The sequence below is a fragment of the Magallana gigas genome, chromosome 2, assembly GCF_963853765.1.
Source record: "Magallana gigas chromosome 2, xbMagGiga1.1, whole genome shotgun sequence".
NCBI classification, from domain to species: domain Eukaryota; kingdom Metazoa; phylum Mollusca; class Bivalvia; order Ostreida; family Ostreidae; genus Magallana; species Magallana gigas.
In genome coordinates, this window is record NC_088854.1 from 50,536,227 (window position 1) to 50,559,019 (window position 22,793).

The 22,793-nt window shown below is 33.2% G+C and overlaps 2 protein-coding genes across 5 annotated transcripts; one reads left to right on the forward strand and one right to left on the reverse strand.

Moving 5' to 3' along the window:
- Positions 1–448: 448 nt before the first annotated feature.
- On the reverse strand, positions 449–10,988 carry LOC105339236 (dual specificity mitogen-activated protein kinase kinase 7). 2 transcript variants are annotated; one of them, XM_011444696.4, is made up of 14 exons: positions 10,781–10,988; positions 8,262–8,351; positions 7,088–7,199; positions 6,593–6,659; positions 6,387–6,500; positions 5,453–5,572; positions 4,784–4,891; positions 4,535–4,586; positions 4,270–4,397; positions 3,781–3,861; positions 3,272–3,414; positions 2,866–2,911; positions 2,440–2,539; positions 449–2,216 (listed from the first exon to the last, which is right to left on the reverse strand). In XM_011444696.4, exons 1-13 carry the CDS (start codon positions 10,956–10,958, stop codon positions 2,444–2,446), a joined length of 1,335 nt encoding a protein of 444 aa, XP_011442998.3. In that variant the 5' UTR covers positions 10,959–10,988; the 3' UTR covers positions 449–2,216; positions 2,440–2,443. The 2 variants fall into 2 exon arrangements, with proteins under 2 accessions (XP_011442998.3, XP_011442999.3); XM_011444697.4 differs by lacking the exon at positions 8,262–8,351.
- Positions 10,989–11,553: 565 nt separating this feature from the next.
- LOC105339235 (folylpolyglutamate synthase, mitochondrial) lies at positions 11,554–22,773 on the forward strand. Of its 3 annotated transcripts, XM_011444690.4 has the most exons (14): positions 11,554–11,757; positions 11,998–12,015; positions 15,957–16,088; positions 16,755–16,873; positions 16,974–17,088; positions 17,213–17,455; positions 18,389–18,466; positions 18,825–19,068; positions 19,181–19,278; positions 19,518–19,570; positions 19,691–19,766; positions 19,888–19,951; positions 20,734–20,751; positions 21,710–22,773. In XM_011444690.4, the coding sequence occupies exons 1-14, from the start codon at positions 11,689–11,691 to the stop codon at positions 22,126–22,128; spliced, it is 1,746 nt and encodes a 581-aa protein (XP_011442992.3). In that variant the 5' UTR covers positions 11,554–11,688; the 3' UTR covers positions 22,129–22,773. The 3 variants fall into 3 exon arrangements, with proteins under 3 accessions (XP_011442992.3, XP_011442994.3, XP_011442993.3); XM_011444692.4 differs by lacking the exon at positions 11,998–12,015 and having other exon boundaries at positions 11,556–11,757; XM_011444691.4 differs by lacking the exon at positions 20,734–20,751 and having other exon boundaries at positions 11,557–11,757.
- Positions 22,774–22,793: the final 20 nt, after the last annotated feature.

Below are 22,793 nucleotides of genomic sequence, written 5' to 3' on the forward strand. Positions count from 1 at the left end.
TATGTGTAAGCAAACATATTAATTTCAAAATATCTTCAGACAAATTCTTAATCGTGTTTTGCATCTTTATCAAATATTGACTCTCCATTCCGATAGTGGTCCCTGCTGGTCATTGTTAAAAATCCAACTTGAAACACCTTTGTTCTAGTAAGCTTTCAGATTTCAAATCTTTTCCGCAATACATTTGTTCGTACATGTGTATTCCCATTGCTGCTCCTCTCATAGGTTACTGAATAATCAAACAGGTGTTATTGTATAAAATAACATTAGAATTATTGATACAAGATTGCTTCTACAGCAATTATAAACCGTAACTTCCATTTACTTCAAAAGAATTTTTTCTTGACATAGCTGCATGTAAAAATGAAATGATGACAGCACCTACACTACCGCAAATGTTGACAAAAAAGGTCATGAACCACAGGCTAAAAATCAACAAAAGCAGTCCTAGTTTGTAATGTTTTATTCTGTCAGCTGTTGTCAGCCTCTGAACACAGTAACAACACAATCACACTGCCTCTCAAAAGGAAATCATCACTGCTCAACAAATGCATCCCAATTAACATCATTTGGTACAGACATGTACTTTTTTTTTAATGAGTATGAAGTGTCTGCTACAGAAACCATTTCTGACTGCACAGTATTTGTTTGGTACAGAATGTAATGACATTTGTGTACATGGTCACCAACAGACCAACAAACCAGTTCTTGTCAGAATGAGTAAACCATGAAAATCAGTAAATTGGCCATTACCGATAAACAAAATGACACAATCATAGCCTGAATGAACAATTTTTCTTTCTTTTAAAGTGTAATTTGTTTATAATCTGTAAATTTGTTAAGTTATAAACAAAAAGAAGGGAAATGATGTGAGGATTGATTTTTTATAACTACTGTATGTTCTTGAAAACTATGTCTTAAATTTATATTTATTTTGTTTAAGGCAACCAAGTTCATCTGAAAATACCGTAATACAAATAACAGTTGACCAAAAATCTGAATTTTATAATGCACTGGACTACAATACAATTCATAATAAAATATTTCATATAAGGTAAAGAGATGTGAATTCTATCAACCAGATCAAATTTGAATGGAAAAGTATACATGGTGTATGTAGTCTTATAAATTACAGCCAGATTGTACATGCAGAAAGCATTTACTTGATGTACCACTTAACCAGGGTCTGTGACAGAGAGAGTAATAAACAGTTGAAGAAAAAATTATCTCCTATCCATATGATTTGATGACTAGAGAAAAAAATATAACATTTCATTCAGAACTGTTCTATTACTTGATAAACAATGGATAAAAATGTGACCTAAAAGATTTGGTTTAGTAATTAATTAAAACTATCTTTGATAGTGTTATAAATACAGGTACATTGCAACACCTTAATAACATATATACTGTACATAATAAATATATCAATAAGCACTAACTGTTTCTGTGTGTGAGATTCAGTCAACAGCCACACGCACGAAGTACCAAGTTCTGTGAACAGACCAATGTAACACAAAATGGAATGCTGTCGCTGTAAGCTAGTGAGTCTTAGAGGGATCCCTGAACCAAGAAACAACAATGTACTGATGTAACACGTCACCAGTACTGTATCTCAGTATCAAAGGAAAAACATTAACATAGGGCATCTATAGTACATGTAAGTGAATCAGAATATAGACATGTTTCATTCTTTGGTGACTCAAATCCACAAATAAGTAATGCACTAGCATCCAACAGTCTAGCAAAATTAAAATAATTGGCTGTTGTACATTGTTATATATAATGTACTAAATAAACAATACACAGTTATCTCAATACTAAGATGCCTTATTTCATTGGCAAGGAAAACACAGAAATAAATGCACTTGTATATGCTCGAGACAGAAGGGCCTGATGGCTTGAGATAGGAGCTAACTTAACTTTAACACAGATTCTATAGTATGTTAAACTCAATTGTAAGTAGCAGAGGAAATTCAGACACATCTCAGTGACATGTCGATTGACGATAGCTTAAATCATCCATGGCAACAAAAGCTAAACACACTGCTTTATCTTCTTCAAAAATCCACAAGGAACTGGCTCTGCTTGTTGTCATGGAGATAAATGATTGACATCAATGAGAACTGGGTCACCGATGCTCAACTTTCTATATCCTCCTTTATGACCAGCATATCAGGCGAATATCATAATAAAACCAAATCTACTTCGTTGAACTGAAAAAAAACCCCGTGTATATAGTAATGTGTTCTGAAAATACTCAGTATCTAATGCTTCAAAAAATTCTTAATGGTACTCATTTTTACAAAAATCAAACCAATCATCTCTAGATTTAGTGCTTAATTTACATACAATAATATGCTGGAATGAAAAAATTAAGACAGTAATGAATGTGTTGGTTGTGAACTGTACTTGATTTTATATTGTGTTCTTTCTCACCTCATCATGAACTATAGCATGCCATTATCTCCGACATTTCACCAAACCACCTGGCAACATCCACTCTTTCCACTTCATACTTCTTTATAAACTGATGCTCCTGTTAAAAATGTAAAATGACAACAGTTATAACATCTGTATCAGTCAAATTATTTTCATGAAGGAAAGTGACAAATTATTTTTTTTTTATTAACAAACAATCTGATTTTACATATGATTACAGGGCCACATCATTACTTCTTCATAACTTGATGAAACAGCAGTTATACACTATAAATACTGTTTGTTCCAATCACAATCACTAATCAAACTGCAATTTTTCCAGTGACACTAACAAATGCATTCTCTTACCAACTTATGGTATATAATAATATTACCGGTAATATAAACTAATACATGAATGACAAAGAAAAGCTGTATACTTACAAGTAGTTTTCTGTACTTTGGACGTTTTTTGTAATCTTTTGTTAAACTACAATGAGAAAGCAGTATTTTAGAAACATGTTTAGGAGTGGTATAATAATATATATGAAAGTGTAATTTCTATGAAAATATTTAAGCATCACTTTGCAAAGGATACAAAAGTTAAAAAAGGAAAGACAACTTCTGTTACCATAGCAATTATCTTGGTCAAAATTTCATGCCTTTATCCATAAATAACGTAAACTCAGAGCGAGCAGTTGTGAGCAATCGCCAAAATTTCTTATACCCCAACACAAATTTTGACAAGCGACCGTGAGCGCTCGCTCTGTTGAACTCGCCTAAGATAGAAGAATTCTTTCAGAAGAGGAAAACCCCACAGTGTACTATGTATATGAATGCAATAACTAACCAATCTCTGATAAATGAACACAACTCATGCGAGTAAGCCGGGCCAGGAGTCAGTAGTGGAGGGTCGTCTTGTAGAACCTTGGTTAGGACCTCAAAGTCGGTTTTACAGTCCTTGTATGGAAACTCCCCCGTGGCAAGCTCAACCTGCAAAACCATAGAATTTCAAGACATGCAGGCAACAATTCACTTACCCATACCATAGCATTTTCATTCACATATTACTTCACGTCCATACTTGTAGTCTAGAATTCATAAAAGTATTAAAACCATGCAAGTCAAGGTCAGTACTTTTACATGAAAAAGTAAATGCTACCCATATTATTATAAATAGAGTTTTTTTCACATGTAAACCACATTTTGTATTTTAATACATACATCTATTCTGTTCCTTGACTTTTATACCCAGACTCTGATATACATGAAGAAAAAAAAAGGCCACGCGCAATGGTACCGCTTTTAGATTCATCTCTGGAGGTTAACATGTATGACTCTGTTCCTAAAGTATCTTACCAGTGTGATTCCCAGACTCCACACATCTGCTCTGATATCATAATCGGGTCGCTGTGGGTCAGGGGGGTCAATTCTCTCAGGCTAAAATTAAAAGAAAAATCAGTTTTCATTTTCCCAAGCAATAAAAACATACAGAGACACTGTTGATAAAGTGTTAGAAAATATTTGGTTTAATAAACTAAAGTAAGCAGAGATAAAGCAATTTCTTTTTAGAGTCAACTGTACTTATGTACAACTACAACTGTACAGAATCCAAGTAATATGCACATCTCTGATATACTGGGTATGTACAATTGATCTGCAAAACAACAACTTCCTATATAGAAAACTATAGGAGGATTTACCATGGTAACCGTATAATAAGGGAACCCTTTTGGTAGCCGCTTGTATGCCATTTTCACTAAATCAATATCCAGATTTTTCCTTTGGTACTTTCGAAAACCCAGTTAAAAACTGATTACCGGTAAAAGACAGGTTAGTTTTACTGACCGCCATGTACGCAGCACATCCGGCACTTCTAGTCTTGGCCTTGGAGTCGACCAGTCGTCCACTGATGCCAAAGTCACACAGCTTGACCGTGCCATTCTGATCCAGCAATATGTTGGAGGGCTTCACATCTAGCAGAGTACAAAGTTCAACAAGTTAATCAGTAATTCATCAGTTCTATAATATTGAATGCACTCATAGATGTACATGTGCTGACATACTGCGGGATGAACCAATTAAATTCACACAAACTTTAGGTTCACAGTACCTCTATGAATGACTCCATGTCTCTCCTTTAGATAGTCCAAAGCCCTCACAATCTGTAAAGAGTACAGACATATTAAAGTTACAAGTTTTTATTGGTCTCTCATTACACACACACAAGAATCAAACCATTTCAAAATTCAGTTTGCATTTCATTATTTCCATTAATCTACAAATTAATTTTTTTCAATATTGATACTACATGTATTAAAACAATAAAATTAAAAACAACAATGAATTCAGGTTCACTCACAGCTACAGCCATCTTCCCAAGAATCTTCTCTGGAATGGGCAGTCTAGTTCTCTTTAACAGCTTGTCTAGGCATGTAGACATCAACTCCATACAAATCCATACCTCACTCTGCAATCACGAGTCAAGGTAATACACTGTATATTCTACATGTATTAGCAAACTACAATAATTTACACATAACATTCAGCTGATCTTAACAAAAGCTAGCTTGCTTTTTGAACTGCTTCAATTCTAAGTGGGAAGCATATGTTTAAACCACAGGGATTCAGTGGTGCACAGGGCATAAGAAATACACAGTACATGGTTAATACACAAGACATAGGTGAAACCAAAGACTTGGGTTATAAACATATCCATGTAACAAACAGGACTTGGGTAATACACCAAATTTTGGTAAAACTAAAAACCTGGGTATGACATAGTTAAACATAGAACATGTGTACATGTAATATACAGAGCTTGGGTAAAAACAAAGACTTGAGTAAAACCTAAAACTTGGATAACAAACAGGGCTTGAAGAATTGGTGTAATACACAGGATATGGGTAATTCACAAGACTTGGCTTATACACAGGACTTGGGTAATATGAGGTATAGGCTAAAACACAGACATTGGGTTATATACAAGCCCTGGGCAATACACAGGACTTGGGTAAGACATGGAACTTACTGGTGTGATAAATGTTCCAATGCACTGCACAATGTATGGGTAATCATGGCATTTTAATACAACATCCAGATCCATTATTATTCTCTTGTTTTCTTCTTTGTTTCCAGATCTTCTCATTTGCTGCAATAAAACATGAATGAATAAACATCTACATGCAACAAATAAGTTACCAAAACCTGATGATATGAAACCAGCTGGTCGGCTACTCTACCACTCACGTAATCAGTAGAATATCAGCTAGCTGTTATGTTACTCTACCACTCGCATAAACAGTAGAATATCAGCTGTTATGTTACTCTACCACTCACATAATCAGTAAAATATCAGCTGTTATGTTACTCTACCACTCACATAATCAGTAAAATATCAGCTGCATGTTCTGCTACTCTACCACTCACATACTGTAGATTGGCAAATAATCACGATGGTTTTAATTTCACAATGTTCGCGATTCATCATTTTCCCGCAAAATTGAACCCATCGTGAATACATTGTACTACCATTAGTTTCAAAAAATGTTTTAATGCTTATATTCTGATCAATTGATTTTCTAGCAGGGTGGAATTAAAATCATAGCTATTGGTACTTAATTAGAAATGGTGAAATTTTAACACCGTAGAATTAAAACGACTTACAGTAACCAGTATCATCTGTTCTGACAATCTATCGTTCATATTATCAGTAAAACATCAGCTGTTCTGCTACTCTACCACTCACATAATCAGTAGAATATCAGCTGTCATGTTACTCTACCACTCATATAACCGGTAGAATAACAGCTGTTCTGATAATCTACCACTAACATACGGGGCAGAGTATCAGTTCATCTGATTTCAATCGGACTGACTTCACCTACATCTATTACATTGTAAAGGAACATGTCCATTCATCAGTAACTATTAATAACAAATTAAATATTAGAGTACACCCTGACCTTGACTGCCATCAGGTGATTGGTTGGTTTGTGCCTCATTTTAATGACCTGCCCACATGTTCCATGTCCTAGTTCTCCTAATGGTTCCATGTCATTAATATCTGTGTTATGTTTCTGTAACAAATACAATGAAGTTTGATACAGATTATCAAAATACTAAATGATCAATAGTAAATAATTTACAGGAACCCTGGCCTTGATCCTACCGTTTTATTTAGAGTTAATATCCCAGTCATCTTCATGATCTCCTTGTATTTCTGTTCTATATCCGCGCTGTAAAACATTTGTAAATCTTATCAAAATAGTTTTATACAGCTAAACAATGATTCAAAAGACAGTTTGAAAACAATCAATGCCCTAAACATGTACATGTGTATATGGAAGGAAAGGGCTAGGCCTTTTCTAACAGAATTAAAACAGAGCAAGTTTTTCGTTTTCAACTTGTAAACTAGACTTCCTGTTGGGTTAGCATCCCCCTCCCACAATGTTCAACTTTGCTTCAGATGCCAGAGAAAATACAAATAACAACCTTGTATCTCTAACCAATGTATTTTCTGCTGTACATCTTCCATATTATTATACTAAAGTAACTGACATATACTTGACAACTTTAAACACTGAATCTCAAAATGGGCTATAAAGGTTATGTTGGGTTTCCATTGATTGTTTAGGATGAGTTTCTCCAGTGCTATTAGTATTACCTGTCTGGCTGCCTGGACCGGCTACCTGGCTCCAGACTTATCCCTCCTGGTCTGCGGCGGCCAGAAGAGGGCGCTGAACTCGACCTAGATGTTGCAGGAAAGTCTCCTCCAACTGTAACATAAAAACAAAACATTCCATTATTAAGTTTTTGAAATTACAATAGATAATTTACACTGGATTTTCAATATATTATATTTAAACTATGAAACATTTCAAAATGCAAATTATGCAATCCTCAATATAAAATCTCAATAATATGAATTTTGAGTGATTATTATTTTTCCAGCATGCACATTCCAAACTGAATATATAATCATTCACAAAAATATCTTACAACTGATTATATCTAATTATTATATAACCCCTCCACCTTTCACCCTCAATCAATTTAATATATATAATGTAAGCCACTTAGAGATATAAACAAGTATCTAAAATGCTAATATTTATTATAGGTTCAAACTTGTAGTCAACTTAATTGGAATAGGAAATGACTCTAATAGTGAGACAGTACTAAGTAATGTGTATTGTAGATTCCTTATTTCATGCCAATACTTCACTCTGTGATTCCGCTGTTTTCAATCAAATTGTGAGAATTTAATACCATGAAAGCTGATCTTATAACTCACAATATTACACAGATATTTCCTCAACCTTTAATTAAGAATTTACAGTACCGTATATAACTATATAATCTATCCCAGCAAAACCAGGTTTATGTGTTAAAAATCAGTAAATATTAGTGCAATGAGGGTACACAAATTTATGATGATTGATCCAATAAAGTCAACTTGAAAGAGCTACAATGTTTCTGGTTTCATCATTTCTAACAAAAGAATAATATTTGACTAACAAACTACAGGTGGTAGACCTGTAATCTTTTATTTTATAATAAAGGAGATAATCCAAAGTAGGAAAATTACTGTTCTGTTACACAAACTGTATATGTATTTCTATTCAAATATTTTAAAATTCAGTTACTGATAAAGAGCATTTTGCTAAGAGTTTCTGGCAAATTTTGCAAAGAGATTGTGCACTATTATCAAAAAAGGGAAAAAAGTTGAATAAGATTACAGAGGGGGTTTGCATTGTCTACAATGTGTATTTATTTGAGCAGTGTATATCTCAAGTTAATGGTTAGTAATTATACTGAATAAACTGAAAGTTAAATACACAGGTTGGTTGTGACATTCCCTCTCTCATGCTCAAGACTTTCTGATGTGCCTCTTTGAAAGACACTTTGTGGATCACCTTCATTTAAACCTAAAAATCGATGAATTTCAGGATTAAAAAAACAAATCAAAAATAGCATAAACAAAAACAAAACAAATTAATAAGTAAGAAATAAAAAAAACATAACCAGTTAACTTTTGATTACAAAACCAACAAATAAAATAAAATGTTAATGAAACAAAAAATTAATATTGAATCACAAAGAAGCTGCAAACAAAACTTCATGAATTACAAAATCAATTTCTGTAGATCTCTGTGTTGTGGTATGGCCACGATTTTGGTCAAAAATTATTTTTCCGGTTTTAATTTTTACAATGCTTCAGAAAGGCATTTTTAATAGGCAACCGAAATTTGAGTGTCATTTGTTAAGTTATAAGTGAGTTACATAACTTGAAATTCTTCGCTATGTAAACAAAGCGTTTGTTTACATTTTGAACGTTGAAGTAAAAATTCCAGTTTTAAACCTAAAACGAATGTGTAAAACGTTAGGAACTGCTTATTTATGCCTAAATAAATAAAAAGATAGACAAATAAACTGGAAAAAGGGTTTTTACTGGTATTTTGAACCTATGTAAACAAAAACAGGGCACGAGCCTTGTTTACATGACAGAGAATTGTGAGCCCCGTATCTTGCTTATAACTCTGCGAATGACTCTCAAATTTTATTTGATCATAAGAAATACATTTCTAAAGCATTGTAAATAATAAAAACATAAAAATAGAATTTGACCAAAATCGTGACCATGCCCCTTTAAGCAGAAAATTGTCAAATTTTGAGCTTGACAAACATTTATGAATTTTCTAGTGTGGATATACATGTAATACAGATATTTGATTTGATATGCAGTTATAACATGGAGTACACTTGCAGATTCATACCAAAAATTTGGTATATGATCAAACGCAAAAACTGAGTGACGTTTGGGGTCTATTTCAAGTTTGAAAGAGACTGAAGTAATAGACTGTAATACTTAATGGTAAATATGAGATAAATCCACATTTTCGGCACTGCCACTCAGTCACATTTAGTTGAATACACTGCATGTAAACATGTGTACTTATATACATGAATTTGTATTTACAGAGGAGGGGGTGGGGGGGGTTGGGTGGGTGGGTGGTTCAGATTAAGGGGGCTGGATGGTCAACAAATTAACCATTAATAGATCTGCCTTAAACTTTGACATATAATTTTTATGGCCATAAACTATCATTTAGTTTAGAAAAAATCCAATTATCTTAGCTTTGAAAATTAATCATTTTTCTATATCTTCATATGGAACTCTTCTTCTTGGTGAGATTAATATACTATAGATGGCGACAACCATTGAGCCCTCTTAAATATTCACCAATGACACTTTGTTAAAGAAGCCTCAATTTCCTGTTTAACTAATTGACTTATTTTTGTTTAATGCAATTTTGTTTACTGTTGTATAACAGTTTGCAGTAAATTTTGATTTTTTTTCTGATACATAGATCAGGATAAAGTTTGTTGCTAAATCAGCAATCTATAATATAACACTTCGTGCAATGCCCCAACAAAAAAACTTGGGTTTGTGTCCAATATGTAACAAAACATTGTATATATATGCAAATAAGATTCATGCATATTGTACTTTTGGATTGGCCATACAACCATGTATATCTGGGAGTATTTTTCAAAATGGTAATGACATGTGTCAGTTAGAAATAGTATAATTTTCAAATGCCTAAAGTTTTAAGTGTTAAAAATCTGTACCCATACAAACCCCCTTGAATCTCTACTGAGCTGTCTAGTATCCAGAGTTAGATTCAGTCTGACTTGTGATCTTTTCCTTTACAAATGTAAAGTTTGCCCTTTATGAATAGACATGTGTAAAATCTTGGGTCTTATTATTAAAAAACTAAAGATGCCTAATAAGAGCGGTATTTGTTAATTGCCTACTGGCGTGCGACCAGTTCTCGCAGAGTACCATTTCTCGCCAGTACATTGTGACGTCATTTTTCGTCTATAATTTTATGTGTTGATAAATGACGTCACAATGTACTGGCGAGAAATGGTACTCAGCGAGAACTGGTCGCACGCCAGTATAATTTCTTGAAATATGATTTTTTAATTTTCGGTATTTTCAAAATCACAAGAAAAGCAATTTTTAAAATCCAATACAAAAATGGGTATGGAATTCGTATTTCAAAAGGTATAGTAACGCACAGTCTGGTTTAAACTCACGGTTTTTTTTCTTTCTAAAAATCTCATTGTTGTTAAATTTTAACAACACTGCTGATGTGGTTTACGTTATTTTGCAAGTTTAACCATGTCAATGACATATCTCTCTTCTCTGTTTATTTATAAAACCACTACTATTTTGACAACAAAACCAGTTAAAACCAAATTTATCCCGAGACACTGGTCTTTACTAATGTCTAACACAATGAAACAGAAAACAAAACTGTAGAATGACAATTGACAATAACAAACTTACATGCTCTGGGTTTACGGGGACTTGTATGTCCCGGTTCAGGCTTAAATGGCCTGGGGAATACCAAATCATTATTGGGCACTAAGTGTCGCTGTCTGTCATTGTCTCTCGACTTGTTTTCAACCTTTAATCGTCTTTCCAAATCATTTATCCTTTGGTTCAACGACGATGAAGTAGACATTTTTTATCACATGACATTAAATCCATGTCACTGAAAAGCTTGTTTTGGAAGTATCATAAAGCGGGATTTACAAAATCATTAGCCTATAGTCATGACGTACACTCCATAACGTTAGATGTATATTTCCTTACTTTCCTGATTTTCAGATTTATTCAAATCGAAAGTAAATTGTATTATCCATCACTGTAACTCAAAGAAAAAACTTCTTATTGATAAAAAAGACAGCTATTGTATGTTCTGCAGTAAACTCACTTTACAACATTATAGAAATATATATACAGTAGAGCATGCTTAGGCTATCTGCATCACGGTTTGTAAACTAACGATACAGGCTCTACAAATTCAAATTAAAAGTAAAACATTAGATTAATGGAGTGATAGTCTGGAGAACTAAACCTTAAAATTAGAGACATAAGCTCTGCCATAAATAAAAAAAAAAAGATCGAGATCGTGAAACATTAAATTTGAAAGTGAAAGTAGACGATATTAAAATTAAGATTATGCCCATGATTATAGTTTTTCATGGTCATGAAAATGATATGATCATAAAAATTTTGCCTTTTAGAATATTTATGATTCATGCAGAACTATTTTGATTTTGTTAAGTTTAAGATTCTGATAAATAACATGACCTAGCTCTGTATGAAGAAAGGTATATAAGCTTCACCGTTGTTAGTCTTCTTTCACTTGCTCATGGAAGGAACGCGTGATCAGTGTATTAAATGTAAACATGACAACAAAATTTTTACGAACACTGTCATCAGTGGCGTCTTCAGCTGAAATCAACAAAAAATATGAGGTAGGAATATAATATGTTCTTAAAAACTATTCTTGGCTTGAGATTTTCTTATAATAATACTTTTTTGATCATTAATTGGTTAAAATATCAGCAATACAAAGAAAATTATGTGGACCCATTTCAAAGTGTTCATATAATGACATTTGCTTGTACTGATAATAGCTGACGAACTCATTTCTAAATCATAGCATTATACAATCTTTGTTTATCTCATTGATCTCCATAAATAATCGCCCACAGGTGTGGAGAAGGACCCAGGTATGTATATTCCATGCCTGTTGGTGAACAGAATATACATTCCATTGCTCCACATTCTGCAGCATTTGATACATTATATTTAAAAAATATATATCATGAATACTTAAAATGACTGTCAATTTCTAAAATTCAGTCTAACAGTTAGGATGCTGAAATTGATGTATGATTTTGACATTTATCAAATCGTAGGATGATGAAATTGTTAAGACCAAGTTTTGAATTTATTATTACTTAATTATATTGATACTGCTTATTCCATTTTCTTTCTGATATACCAGAAAATATTTAAGTTCATTTTCTTAATTATGTTTTAAAACAGAAATATGGTATAGAGGAGTGCTGTCTGGATTTTCATAAGCTAATATGTATCATCAGCATGTAAAACTGTTGATGGTGTATGATTAAATGATGAGCTATAACAGAATGTGAAATGGAAGTATTAATTTGATAGTACTAACTCGGTCAAATGGAATGCTAGAGTGGCTCTTTGTGATTTCAATTTTGTTTTGCATTGTATGTAAAGACTAGCAAAAATCTTCAGTCATCCACATGGGCTTGTAACATATACATTGTAAATATTATGGTTATATATTTATGCCATCCCCTAAACTAATGCATGTACATACATGGGGTTTATTTTCAATCGACTAGTGTGTTTTGTTTCTTTGAAAAAAGATACCCTCCATCCTTTTAGTAAAAAAAAAAAATCAGTTAAATCATTCAGTGATAAAAAGGGTTGTATAAAAATAAATCAGGTATTGAAGTGTGTTACAGGGCCCCTGTGCATGTATCAGAAAATTGTTGATCCTCTCTGCCAAACCATATAGCTGCAGGACTGTACCTCCCGGTCTGAAAAAATTCGGATGGACGACCTGGGAGCTACAGTGCCTTCCATAGTAAATAACTGCCATTTACTGCGCACAAAAAAATGCGCTAGTTTTGGACCGATTAATCTCATTTACGATCACATTCTGTACAAATATTTGATCCCAAAAAATTCCTCGGACATTTTACTACAGATATCGTCACTTCACTTGCCTCTGATAATCTTTTAAACACCATCAGCAGCTCTGTAAATTAAAGTGGTGCAAGTTTGTTTAGATTCAAAAATGGTGACTCTCGATCTCGATCTCGACGTAAATTAACATACTTCATTTTCCGAGATCGGTTATCATTTTTAAGAGAAAGTCTGAGGCAAGTAAAGTGACGATATCAGTAGTAAATTGGCTGAAGAATTTAATGGTACTAATTCTTTTTACAGAATTTGTGTGAAAATAAGGTTAATAAGTCCAAAACTAGCACAATTTTTTGTGCGCTGTAAATTACAGATTTTTCCTATGGTAAGCGCTGTAGCTCCCAGGTCGTCCATCCGAATTTTTTCAGACCGGGAGCTACAGTCCTGCAGCTACCAAAGCATTAAAATAGCTCATTGATTAATAATAATCCTTACTAACAATGTCTTGTCAAACAATGCACGTATGTATTTACTCAATTTGAAGGTATGTACTTTGTATTGTATGTTAGATAGATGCAATTTGCTTGATCTGAATTATAAGCTTTTTTGTCACTGAACGATTTACATGTACTGTATATTTCCTAAGACATCTGATATAAAGATATGGAATATTATTTTAAGAATGAATATCAATGGATGACACAATATACCTTGAAATAATTGTACCTGTAATTATGTATGGGTGTATATGGATGATTGATCTTTTGTTAAAAAACATCAGGATAACTATTGTTTTATTCATTGCAATTAAAGTGCATACATTACATTCTTTATGAAAGTAGTCATATGATGTACATTTTACATATTTACAGTGTTTTGTGTTGAAGTAATTATTGTTGTCATCCTATGTGCAGAATGCAATATTTATTCATTTTTATTTTTTAAGCTATGTTTTATTCACTGTAAATTATACTAGGTGGCAGTATCTTATAATTTAAAAAAAAAATCAACTACAGCTTTGTTACGAGATTAGTTGCACTTTAAAAATATATTTGGCATGTCTGGTGATAAGAAAAATTAGTTATTTTTATTTTCCTGCATAATTGAGAATCTTTATAATTTTTGATAAAAATATTTTTTGAGGCTTTATTTATTCTGATTACCGGTATTATATCTTTGAAGTTTTGATTCCAATTATCTTCTGTATTTGGAAATTTGTAATTTGATATTTAAAAAACAGGTTTAATTAGAATACTTTAATTCTTTATTCATTCTTACAATGGCTTTTCCATTAAAGTTGTGTTTATGAAGGAATAATGAAAGAAAAAATCTTCAAAACCTTTATCCCCCCCATTTTTTTTAGCTCACCTGAGCTGAAAGCTCAAGTGAGCTTTTCTGATCACAATTTTTCTGCTGTGCTGTCTGTCGTCGTTGGCGTTGTTGTAAACTTTTCACATTTTCTTCTTCTTCTCCAGAACCACAGGGCAGATTTCAGCCAAACTTGGCACAAAACATTACTGGGTGAAGGGGATTCAAATTTATTCAAATAAAGGGCCACACCCTCTTTCAAGGGGAGATAATTAAGAATTATTGAAAATTTGTAGGCATTTTTCAAAAATCTTCTTCTCAATAACTTTTAGGCCAGAAAAGCTCAAATTGGAGTGGAAGCATCATCAGATAGTGTAGATTCAAGTTTGTTCAAATCATGGTCTCTGGGGTAGGGTGGGGCCACAATGGGGGATGGATTTTTACATAAGAATCTATAAAGAAAATCTATAAAAATCTTCTTCTCAAAAACTGTTTGACCAGAAAAGCTTAAACTTGTGTGGAGGCATTCTCAGGTATTGTAGATTCAATTTAATTCAAATCATGGTCTTCTGGGGTAGGGTTGGGCCACATTTGGGGGGGGATCAAGTTTTACATGGGAATATATAGAGAAAATCTTTAAAAATCTTCTGCTCAAAAACTTATCAGCCAGGAAAGTTGAAACTTGTGTGGAAGCATCCTCAGACAGTGTAGATTCAAAGTTCAATTCATAGTTCCAAGGGGTAGGGTGGGGCCACAATAGGGGGATAAAGTCTTACACATGAATATATAGAGACAATTTTTGAAAATCTTCTTCTTAAAAACTATTAGGCCAGGAAAGCTCAAATTTGAGTGGAGGCATCCTCAGATAGTGTAGATTCATGTTTGTTCAAATCATGGTCCCCGGGGGTAGGGTGGGGCCACAATGGGGGGGATCAACTTTTACATGGGAATATACAGAAAAAATCTTTAAAAATCTTCTTCTCAAACACTATAAGACCAGAAAAGCTCAAATTGGAGTGGAAGCATCCTAAGATAGTGTAGATTCAAGTTTGTTTAAATCATTGTCCCTGGGGGAAGGACGGGCCACAATGGGGGGTAATTTTAACATAAGAATATATAGAGAAAATCTTTAAAATTCTTCCTCTCAAAAATTATTTGGCCAGAAAAGCTCAAATTGGAGTGGAAGCATCCTCAGATTGTGTAGATTCAAGTTTGTTTAAATCATTGTCCCTGGGGGTAGGGTTGGGCCACAATGGGGGATGAATTTTTTACATAGGAATATATAGAGAAAATCTTTAAAAATATTCTTGGAAAGTTTTCAGTCCAAAAAGCAGTAAATTGTGTGAAATCATGAGTCGTTCAAAATAAAATTTGATCAAACCAGGATTCCCCAGAGAAAAGTAGGGCCATAAAGTTAGGGGGGGGGGGGGTTATATAGGAATGGAGAAAAATCTTTTTACAGGTACAAAAAAAAAATATGGATAAAAATCGGCAGATTTTTAGAAAATTTAGAGCAAGATCTACTGTACTTAATTGTCAAGATATTTTGATTTTGATACTGTAATGCATATTTGATCAGAGTTAAGGCAATTGTTGCTTAAGTGAGTGATGTGATCCCTGGGCCACTTGTTTATATATAAAAAAAACCCAAAACCTAAATCATTTTCTCTCTCATTAGGAAGCAGTCACAAAGTTGAATACCCTTCAGAGTAATGCTCAGACTCTGGAGAAAATACGTAAACAAGGAGGCAAGCGGTCTGAACAAAACGTCCCAAACATGATCAAGTTTGCTGAACGAGTCGGAATATCAGTATGTGTAATAAAATGAAAAATAAAAATGGTACAGAAAACAGTGAATATTGATACACTTTAAAGGGACTTGGACACGATTTGACTTAAAATTTTCAAATTTTGTTTTTCCATTTTCAATGTTTATACTGATAAATATAGAAGTTTATAATACTATGTCAAAATTTGAAACTAAAATATCAAGTTATAAGCAAGATACAGAGTTCATAATTCTTTGTTTTGTAAACAAAGCTCGAATATAGCCATTTTTACATATGTGTTGTATTGGTGTAAGTTTCAATCAAATGTATCTTTCTTTTGTTGATAATAGTATTGATGAAGATATTGAATTAGTTTAAATTGTTTTTTACATGTCATTTTGTCTAAGAAATGGTCAAATTCTACATTACATTTTTTGTAAACAACTATAAGACTCGAGCTTTGTTTACATAACAATCAATTCTTACCTCTGTATCTCGCTTGTAACTTGACTTTAACATTTAACATTTTGGTCAATCATTTAAAATGCTCCAGTAAACCATTTTATACATAAAAAATAAAAATAGAATTTTTGATCTCAAATCATATTTGTCTTTTTGTATGATTTGTTTTAAACATTGAATATAAATCCATTAGAGGTGTGTCTTTTGATTGAAATCCTCGTTGATGTAACTTTGTCATTTTTTAGTTAGATGATGTGGACAAGCTCTCTATTATACATGTGAGTGGGACCAAAGGAAAGGGATCTACGTGTGCATTTTGTGAAAGTATTTTGAGACACCAAGGTTACAAAACAGGATTCTTCAGGTACCCTAATTATAGCAGTGTCTTATTTAATAGAGACTTAAGAAAATTTTAGGAAGAAGTTTATAAAATTTATTCTGCCATGGATTATTTTCTGTTGCAGCTCACCACATCTAGTAGAGGTCAGAGAACGCTTTAGGATCGACGGAATTCCAATTTCAAGAGAAAAGTTTACAAACTATTTTTGGGATGTGTTAGGAAAACTGGAGAAAACGAAGGTAGATTTTTAAACATTATTTTCATAATTGTTTAGTTTCATTAGTATAGTTTGAATGGGTATTTTTTTTATATTGTGTATGAACCTCATTTTTATATCATGTATTAACCTCATTGTACAATCAGAAGTCTGCTGAGGATCCCATGCCTGCCTACTTTGCTTTTCTGACTGTGATGTCCCTGCATGTCTTTCTAAAAGAGAAAGTAGACGTTGCCATAATGGAGGTAGGGATCGGAGGACAGTATGATAGCACAAATCTAGTCAGAAAGTCTGTCGTATGCGGAGTGTCCTCCCTTGGTTTAGACCATACATCTATACTTGGAGAAACCATTGACAAAATTGCTTGGCACAAAGCAGGGATATTTAAGGTACTCTATTAATTCATCCTAGACCTAAACCAAATTATGATTACATATCAGTATCTTGAACAAGGGATATCTCGAATACCCCATTTATGTAAAAGTCTGCCGCCGTTCCCGACCGTTTTCTCTATATAAATGATTTTAAAAACTCCCTATATCTCGTATATGGTAATCTCAAATACCCAGCTTATGTTAAAGTATTTTGAAAGGCTCATTATGCGGTGGATATCACTCATGGGATAAATTTTTGATATTCCACCGTGTGTTCTCGCCAAGGCTTGGGGATAGAAAATACACAACTTGGATAAAAATCATATACCATTACGAATCAGGAGAGATCCTATATGTATTTTACAAGTAAGAACACACAAGCTAAAATATTTCATCACAGTTGATTATCCATTTAAGGGTATATATAATGACTTCCTGGAATTAAAATTGGAAAGACACTTCGGATATTTAAAACCCCAAGATATCTCAAAGTTTTGTTGAAGTCCCACCAAGTTCGAGATACCGAGTTTACCTGTATTTGTCTTTGAAAGCAACCTTAACCAAATGTCTCCTATGTAAAACAGTCAGTCTCAAATTGTTCTCCACGATGTATGTTTGAATATTGGATTACCTTATACAAGTTTTTATGCCCCCCTTCAAAGAAGGTAGGGCATATTGCTTTGCTGCTGTCTGTCGGTCTGTCGGTCTGTCGGTCCACCAACAGTTTCCGTTCATTTTCTTTGCAGAGGATAATATTTAAATGAAATTTGGTATTTTAGAAAAATTCCAAATATTTGCAGTTTACGTTCATTTTCTTTGTGGATGTTTCCAAGGGAGGGGGGCATAATTGTTTCACAAACATCTCTTGTTATTATTATGCTAATTACTATATATTGTAATTGACAAGAGATAGTGGTTATTGGTTAATTTTTTCTTGTATTATTACAGCCAGGTGTGCCAGCATTTACATCATTACAGCAGGAAGCTGCTCTCAATGTCCTGCAGAACAGGGCCAAAGAAATTGGGGTATATAAACTAATACCATTAAATTTAAGATCGTGAACTTTTGTTTCTTTTTATTTAGAATCTGTGATTCTCTCTATAGCCTTAATGTTCAATGTCTTAGATAATATAAAACACAATTTTACTTTAAAAAAAGGTAAAGAAATTAAAACCAAAGAAGTAATGGTAATATGTATCATTGAAGTACATATGGAGACCCTTGTTGTAACAAAAACTCTTTTTAATCGGAACTTTGCAATTTTATTCTATCATGGAAAATTGAGGAATGCATTTCTTAGTGTTTGTACAAAGTAACAAGAAGCAGTGATTATTTTCAGCAAGTTTTGATTCAGAAATAATTCTATTATATTTGCTTTATTAGTGTCCTTTGACCATCGTTCCTCCACTACCAATGTTGGATTCAAATGGAGATGACATTACTCTGGGTATCTCTGGGACCATGCAGAGACACAATGCAGCCCTAGCTGTACAGTTGTGTAAGGTGTGGACGGACAGTCGACAGAAAGACCAATCACAGCAAGAAGCTCCCTCTGAAGATGACAACAATCACCAATTCATCCTAAACCACACAGAGGTCAAAACCCTGCCCACTGCTGTCACAGAAGGTTTGTTTGCCTCTATTTTGGCAGAAGATGGTGTGTTATTGAATTTTTTTCCCTCAGTGAGAGCTTTTCTAATTTGAGTAAGTCTGATAAAAAATCTTACACATACTTGTAGGCTTGAGGCAGTGTAGATGGGACGGCAGGGATCAGAGAATACACAAAACTGGAGTCTCATATTACCTCGACGGAGCTCATACATTAGAGAGTGTTCAGGTGTGCAATGAACTGTCAATAAAAATGAATCCTTTTTTAACTCTATTCCCCCTGTAGCATTTTACCCTTTACTGTGTTGTGTCTTCCAGTTGTTCAATTGGCTTTGAGTGAGCGTAGATAATTTTAACAAAACTTCTAAAGATGGCATGGCTGTTAGTGTCAAACTTGTTTGATAAATCAGAGTAAAACAAAAGTACCGGTAGTTGTTTAAGGTTTTATATATTCATATATCATTCTAGCAATGCATAGAGTGGTTCAAGACGTCTTCTGCAGAGGAGTCAAAACAAATCAGGTGATCACAGAAGTTCACAATTTTAATTTTATGTTATGTACCATACACTTGCATTTTGATATAGCTTAATTACAAGAATGAAGATATTGAATAATCAAGGAAAGAGTTTGTTTATTTCAGTGGTCGGGTGATTCGGATCCTCCTCTTTAACTCCACAGGAGATAGAGAAGCTAATGTGCTTATAGAACCACTAGTGGTGAGTTACAAGCAAGCTTGTACATTATAATAGATTATTTTGACGAATAAAGGTGGAAGGAACTTATCGTCTTGTCAAATCAAAGCATGGCATTATAAAAAAATGTTTAAAATTTTTTCAGGATTGTGGTTTTGATGCTGCTGTATTTTGTCCAAACATTTTATTCTCAACCTCAAATACAGTTGGTAAGTTTATGTCAAGCAATTATAGATGTCCTTGTACCTAATTGCCTGTTAGTTCCTTAGTACACTAACTGCTATGCACTAACAATGCATCAATTTCGTTTTCTGTTGTATTTTTGTTCAGCTTCCTTGGTTATTGACTTCCAAGAATTGAAAAGTATTTTCAATCAAAATGATACTTGCTTATACAAAATAATACATGTAATGCACTAAGTGTAAGCAGTTTACTTTCAACTAGGGTCAATGATTTTAGATATCTATATTTTTTGGGAACGGTTGAAAAAGTTTGATACAGCCATTCTATAATTATTGATGTGTTTATAGAAGCAAATTCATGTCATAACAAATTCACTATATACTAAAGGGAAAAATTTACATACAAAGAAAATAGGAAACCAAATGTTGGCCATAGTAGATTTGACAATTTTAACTGTATGCACTGTGCAAGTACATGTACCCTGATATACCTGATAGTGTAGATTCAAGTTGAAATTAGGATCTCGTTGACAAATACCAATAAAGCAACAAGAGTTTACAGCAGTATTCTTTATCCAAGTATGTCCATCAAATATTATATGTGTTGGTGTCTGTTTTTTTTTTTTCATGTATAACATGCTCCACAAATGCATGATTTTAACGCTTACTTTTGTATTTTAATTTCTGCATTTAAGAGTTTTGTTTCATTTAATGCGTTTTAAGTCATTAGTTTTTTTTTCTCGTTTACTAACCCATTATGTTTTGTCTGCTTTGTCTGCTTTTTGAGTTTTATATTTTGCTTTCTGTAGCATGTGCCCCGAAAAAAGGTAAGTCTATATACCCTTGCATGCCACCATGTAAACGCACCTTCTCAAGTCTGGTACTTGTTTCTTCTGGTGTCTTATGTGGCTAGAAGATATGCAAATTTTACTCATGTTATATATCAGTAAGACTCTTTGTCACCTAACTGTCCTTGTTTGTATTATTAAGTATATAAATGTATATATACAGTGATATCAGTGAAATCCAATTCATACAAATCTATAAAGCAGGAAATCCACCTCCAAGCATACCTTACATACAAAAAAAAAAATTGGTCTAGTACAAGTTCGTTTATTATACCCCATGCAACAGAGTTGTGAAGGGTATAATGTTTTTGACCAGACCGTCTGTCTGTCAGTCCTATTATTTTGTAAGCGCAACTCCTCTTAAATGACAGCACGGAATTGCATAAAACTTTGTAGGTATTTAGGATACAATATGAAGATGTGCATATTAATTACCACAATATTTCGATTCCATTATTTCTCTAAGAATTTTGGCCTTTTGAACTTAGAATTTGTTTATTTGTTAAAGACAAAGGAATACCGGTATATTTTATGCATGTTAGGAGGAAGTTTTAAGCTGATTTTTTTTGGAAAGTTATGCCCTTTATCAAATTATTTTGTGTATTTAATGCAACTTTAGCCATTTATTATGCTCATTGTCAAGTAATGAAGGAGCGTGGTTATATGAGCTTGCTCACTTTTTCTTTTATTTATTATTCCCCGGTGAGATTCACAAACCTACTTGTGTTTTGTCACACAGAAAAAAATCAGCTGTGGAGCTATTACAGTACAGCCTGTTTATCTTGCCCTCTTAGTTTCAACCAGTTAAATTTAAAAAAAAAAGCTTCATTAGTTTTGATGAACTTTGTGTAAATCAAGAGCAAGCATAAATTTTCATGATTAAAACTGTTGGTGAACAAGATATACGAGGATATTGTAGCAAGAATTAATTTTGTAGATGCTACAAATCTAACAGTCACAAAAGAAAGCCAGCTGAATAGAGTCCTCGCCAACATGTTGTTGTTCGAGAGGCTTGCTGTCAAAAAACTACAGCAACAGAAGCACGAGAAGGAATCGACACAGACAGACACTAGTTGTATTGCAGCCAAAAAATCCAAGTTAGACAATGACTCCCTAGAAAACGGAGACAACTCCCAACACACAGTGTGTATGATCGAGGATTCTGTGATAACAAAAGATTTTCCCTGTATCTCATCAGCATTAACCTGGGCTACTCAGGGGAGAGAACCAAATACCTCATTACAGTCTTTTACTGAAGTCCCCTCCAAACTCAGAAATGCAGAACACATTCAGATTTTGGTGACTGGTAGTATTCATCTAGTAGGGGGTGTAATTGGACTTATTGGATCAGAATAAATTTTTTAAAGATACACAAAAGACTTTTATTTTTTTGTTTATTATAAAGAAAATATCAAAACAATAAATAATAAATAATAACAAAACACTATTTTTTGTAGAGACAATGGGAAATATGCATTTGATTTACAGTGTTAAATCTATTATTTTCCGGAAAAAAAAGTGCTCATTTTATTAAATACTTGAAAAAACAATTTCTCTTCTACCAGTTCTTATGTAACGTTTTGATCTTTAAGTTAAAAAAAATTAATGGTTGTGAAAAAATTCAGTAGAATATCAATACTTGGAATGTGAATAATGCAAGAACGTACAATTTATAATACATGTACCATTAAATATGAAAAGTGCAGTTGTAAATGTATGTGACAACTAATGGCAAGCTATCAGCAGTTGTACAATGCATGCAGAAGTTATCCAGCAACATAACGGTCACAAGAACAGACATTCACAGATCAAAATACTGGTAAAAGTGAAGGATTTCATAATATTTAGGAATATTCTTACTGTAATTGCAGAATTTTGATAGAATTATATACCAATGCACTACACATATAATCTTTGAAGAATACTTATGGCAAATACTTCCCCCAGTTTTCAACAGAATAACATGCAGTTGTTTAGAGTGAAGATTCCCAACATGAATAATTTGGCAAGAAAATTAAACG

What these genes read in the sequence shown, in the direction of transcription:
- LOC105339235 (XM_011444690.4), top strand. Translation starts at nt 11,689, where the DNA reads ATGACAACAAAATTTTTACGAACACTGTCATCAGTGGCGTCTTCAGCT. An exon ending in GAAAACTGGAGAAAACGAAG is followed by an intron (nt 17,089 to 17,212) that starts GTAGATTTTTAA and finishes TTGTACAATCAG; the next exon opens with AAGTCTGCTGAGGATCCCAT. An exon ending in TGCTTATAGAACCACTAGTG is followed by an intron (nt 19,767 to 19,887) that starts GTGAGTTACAAG and finishes AAATTTTTTCAG; the next exon opens with GATTGTGGTTTTGATGCTGC.
- LOC105339236 (XM_011444696.4), bottom strand. Translation starts at nt 10,958, where the DNA reads ATGTCTACTTCATCGTCGTTGAACCAAAGGATAAATGATTTGGAAAGA. An exon ending in GAATGTCACAACCAACCTGT is followed by an intron (nt 7,200 to 8,261) that starts GTATTTAACTTT and finishes TTTATGTTACAG; the next exon opens with TTGGAGGAGACTTTCCTGCA. An exon ending in TGTTCATTTATCAGAGATTG is followed by an intron (nt 2,912 to 3,271) that starts GTTAGTTATTGC and finishes TTCTCATTGTAG; the next exon opens with TTTAACAAAAGATTACAAAA.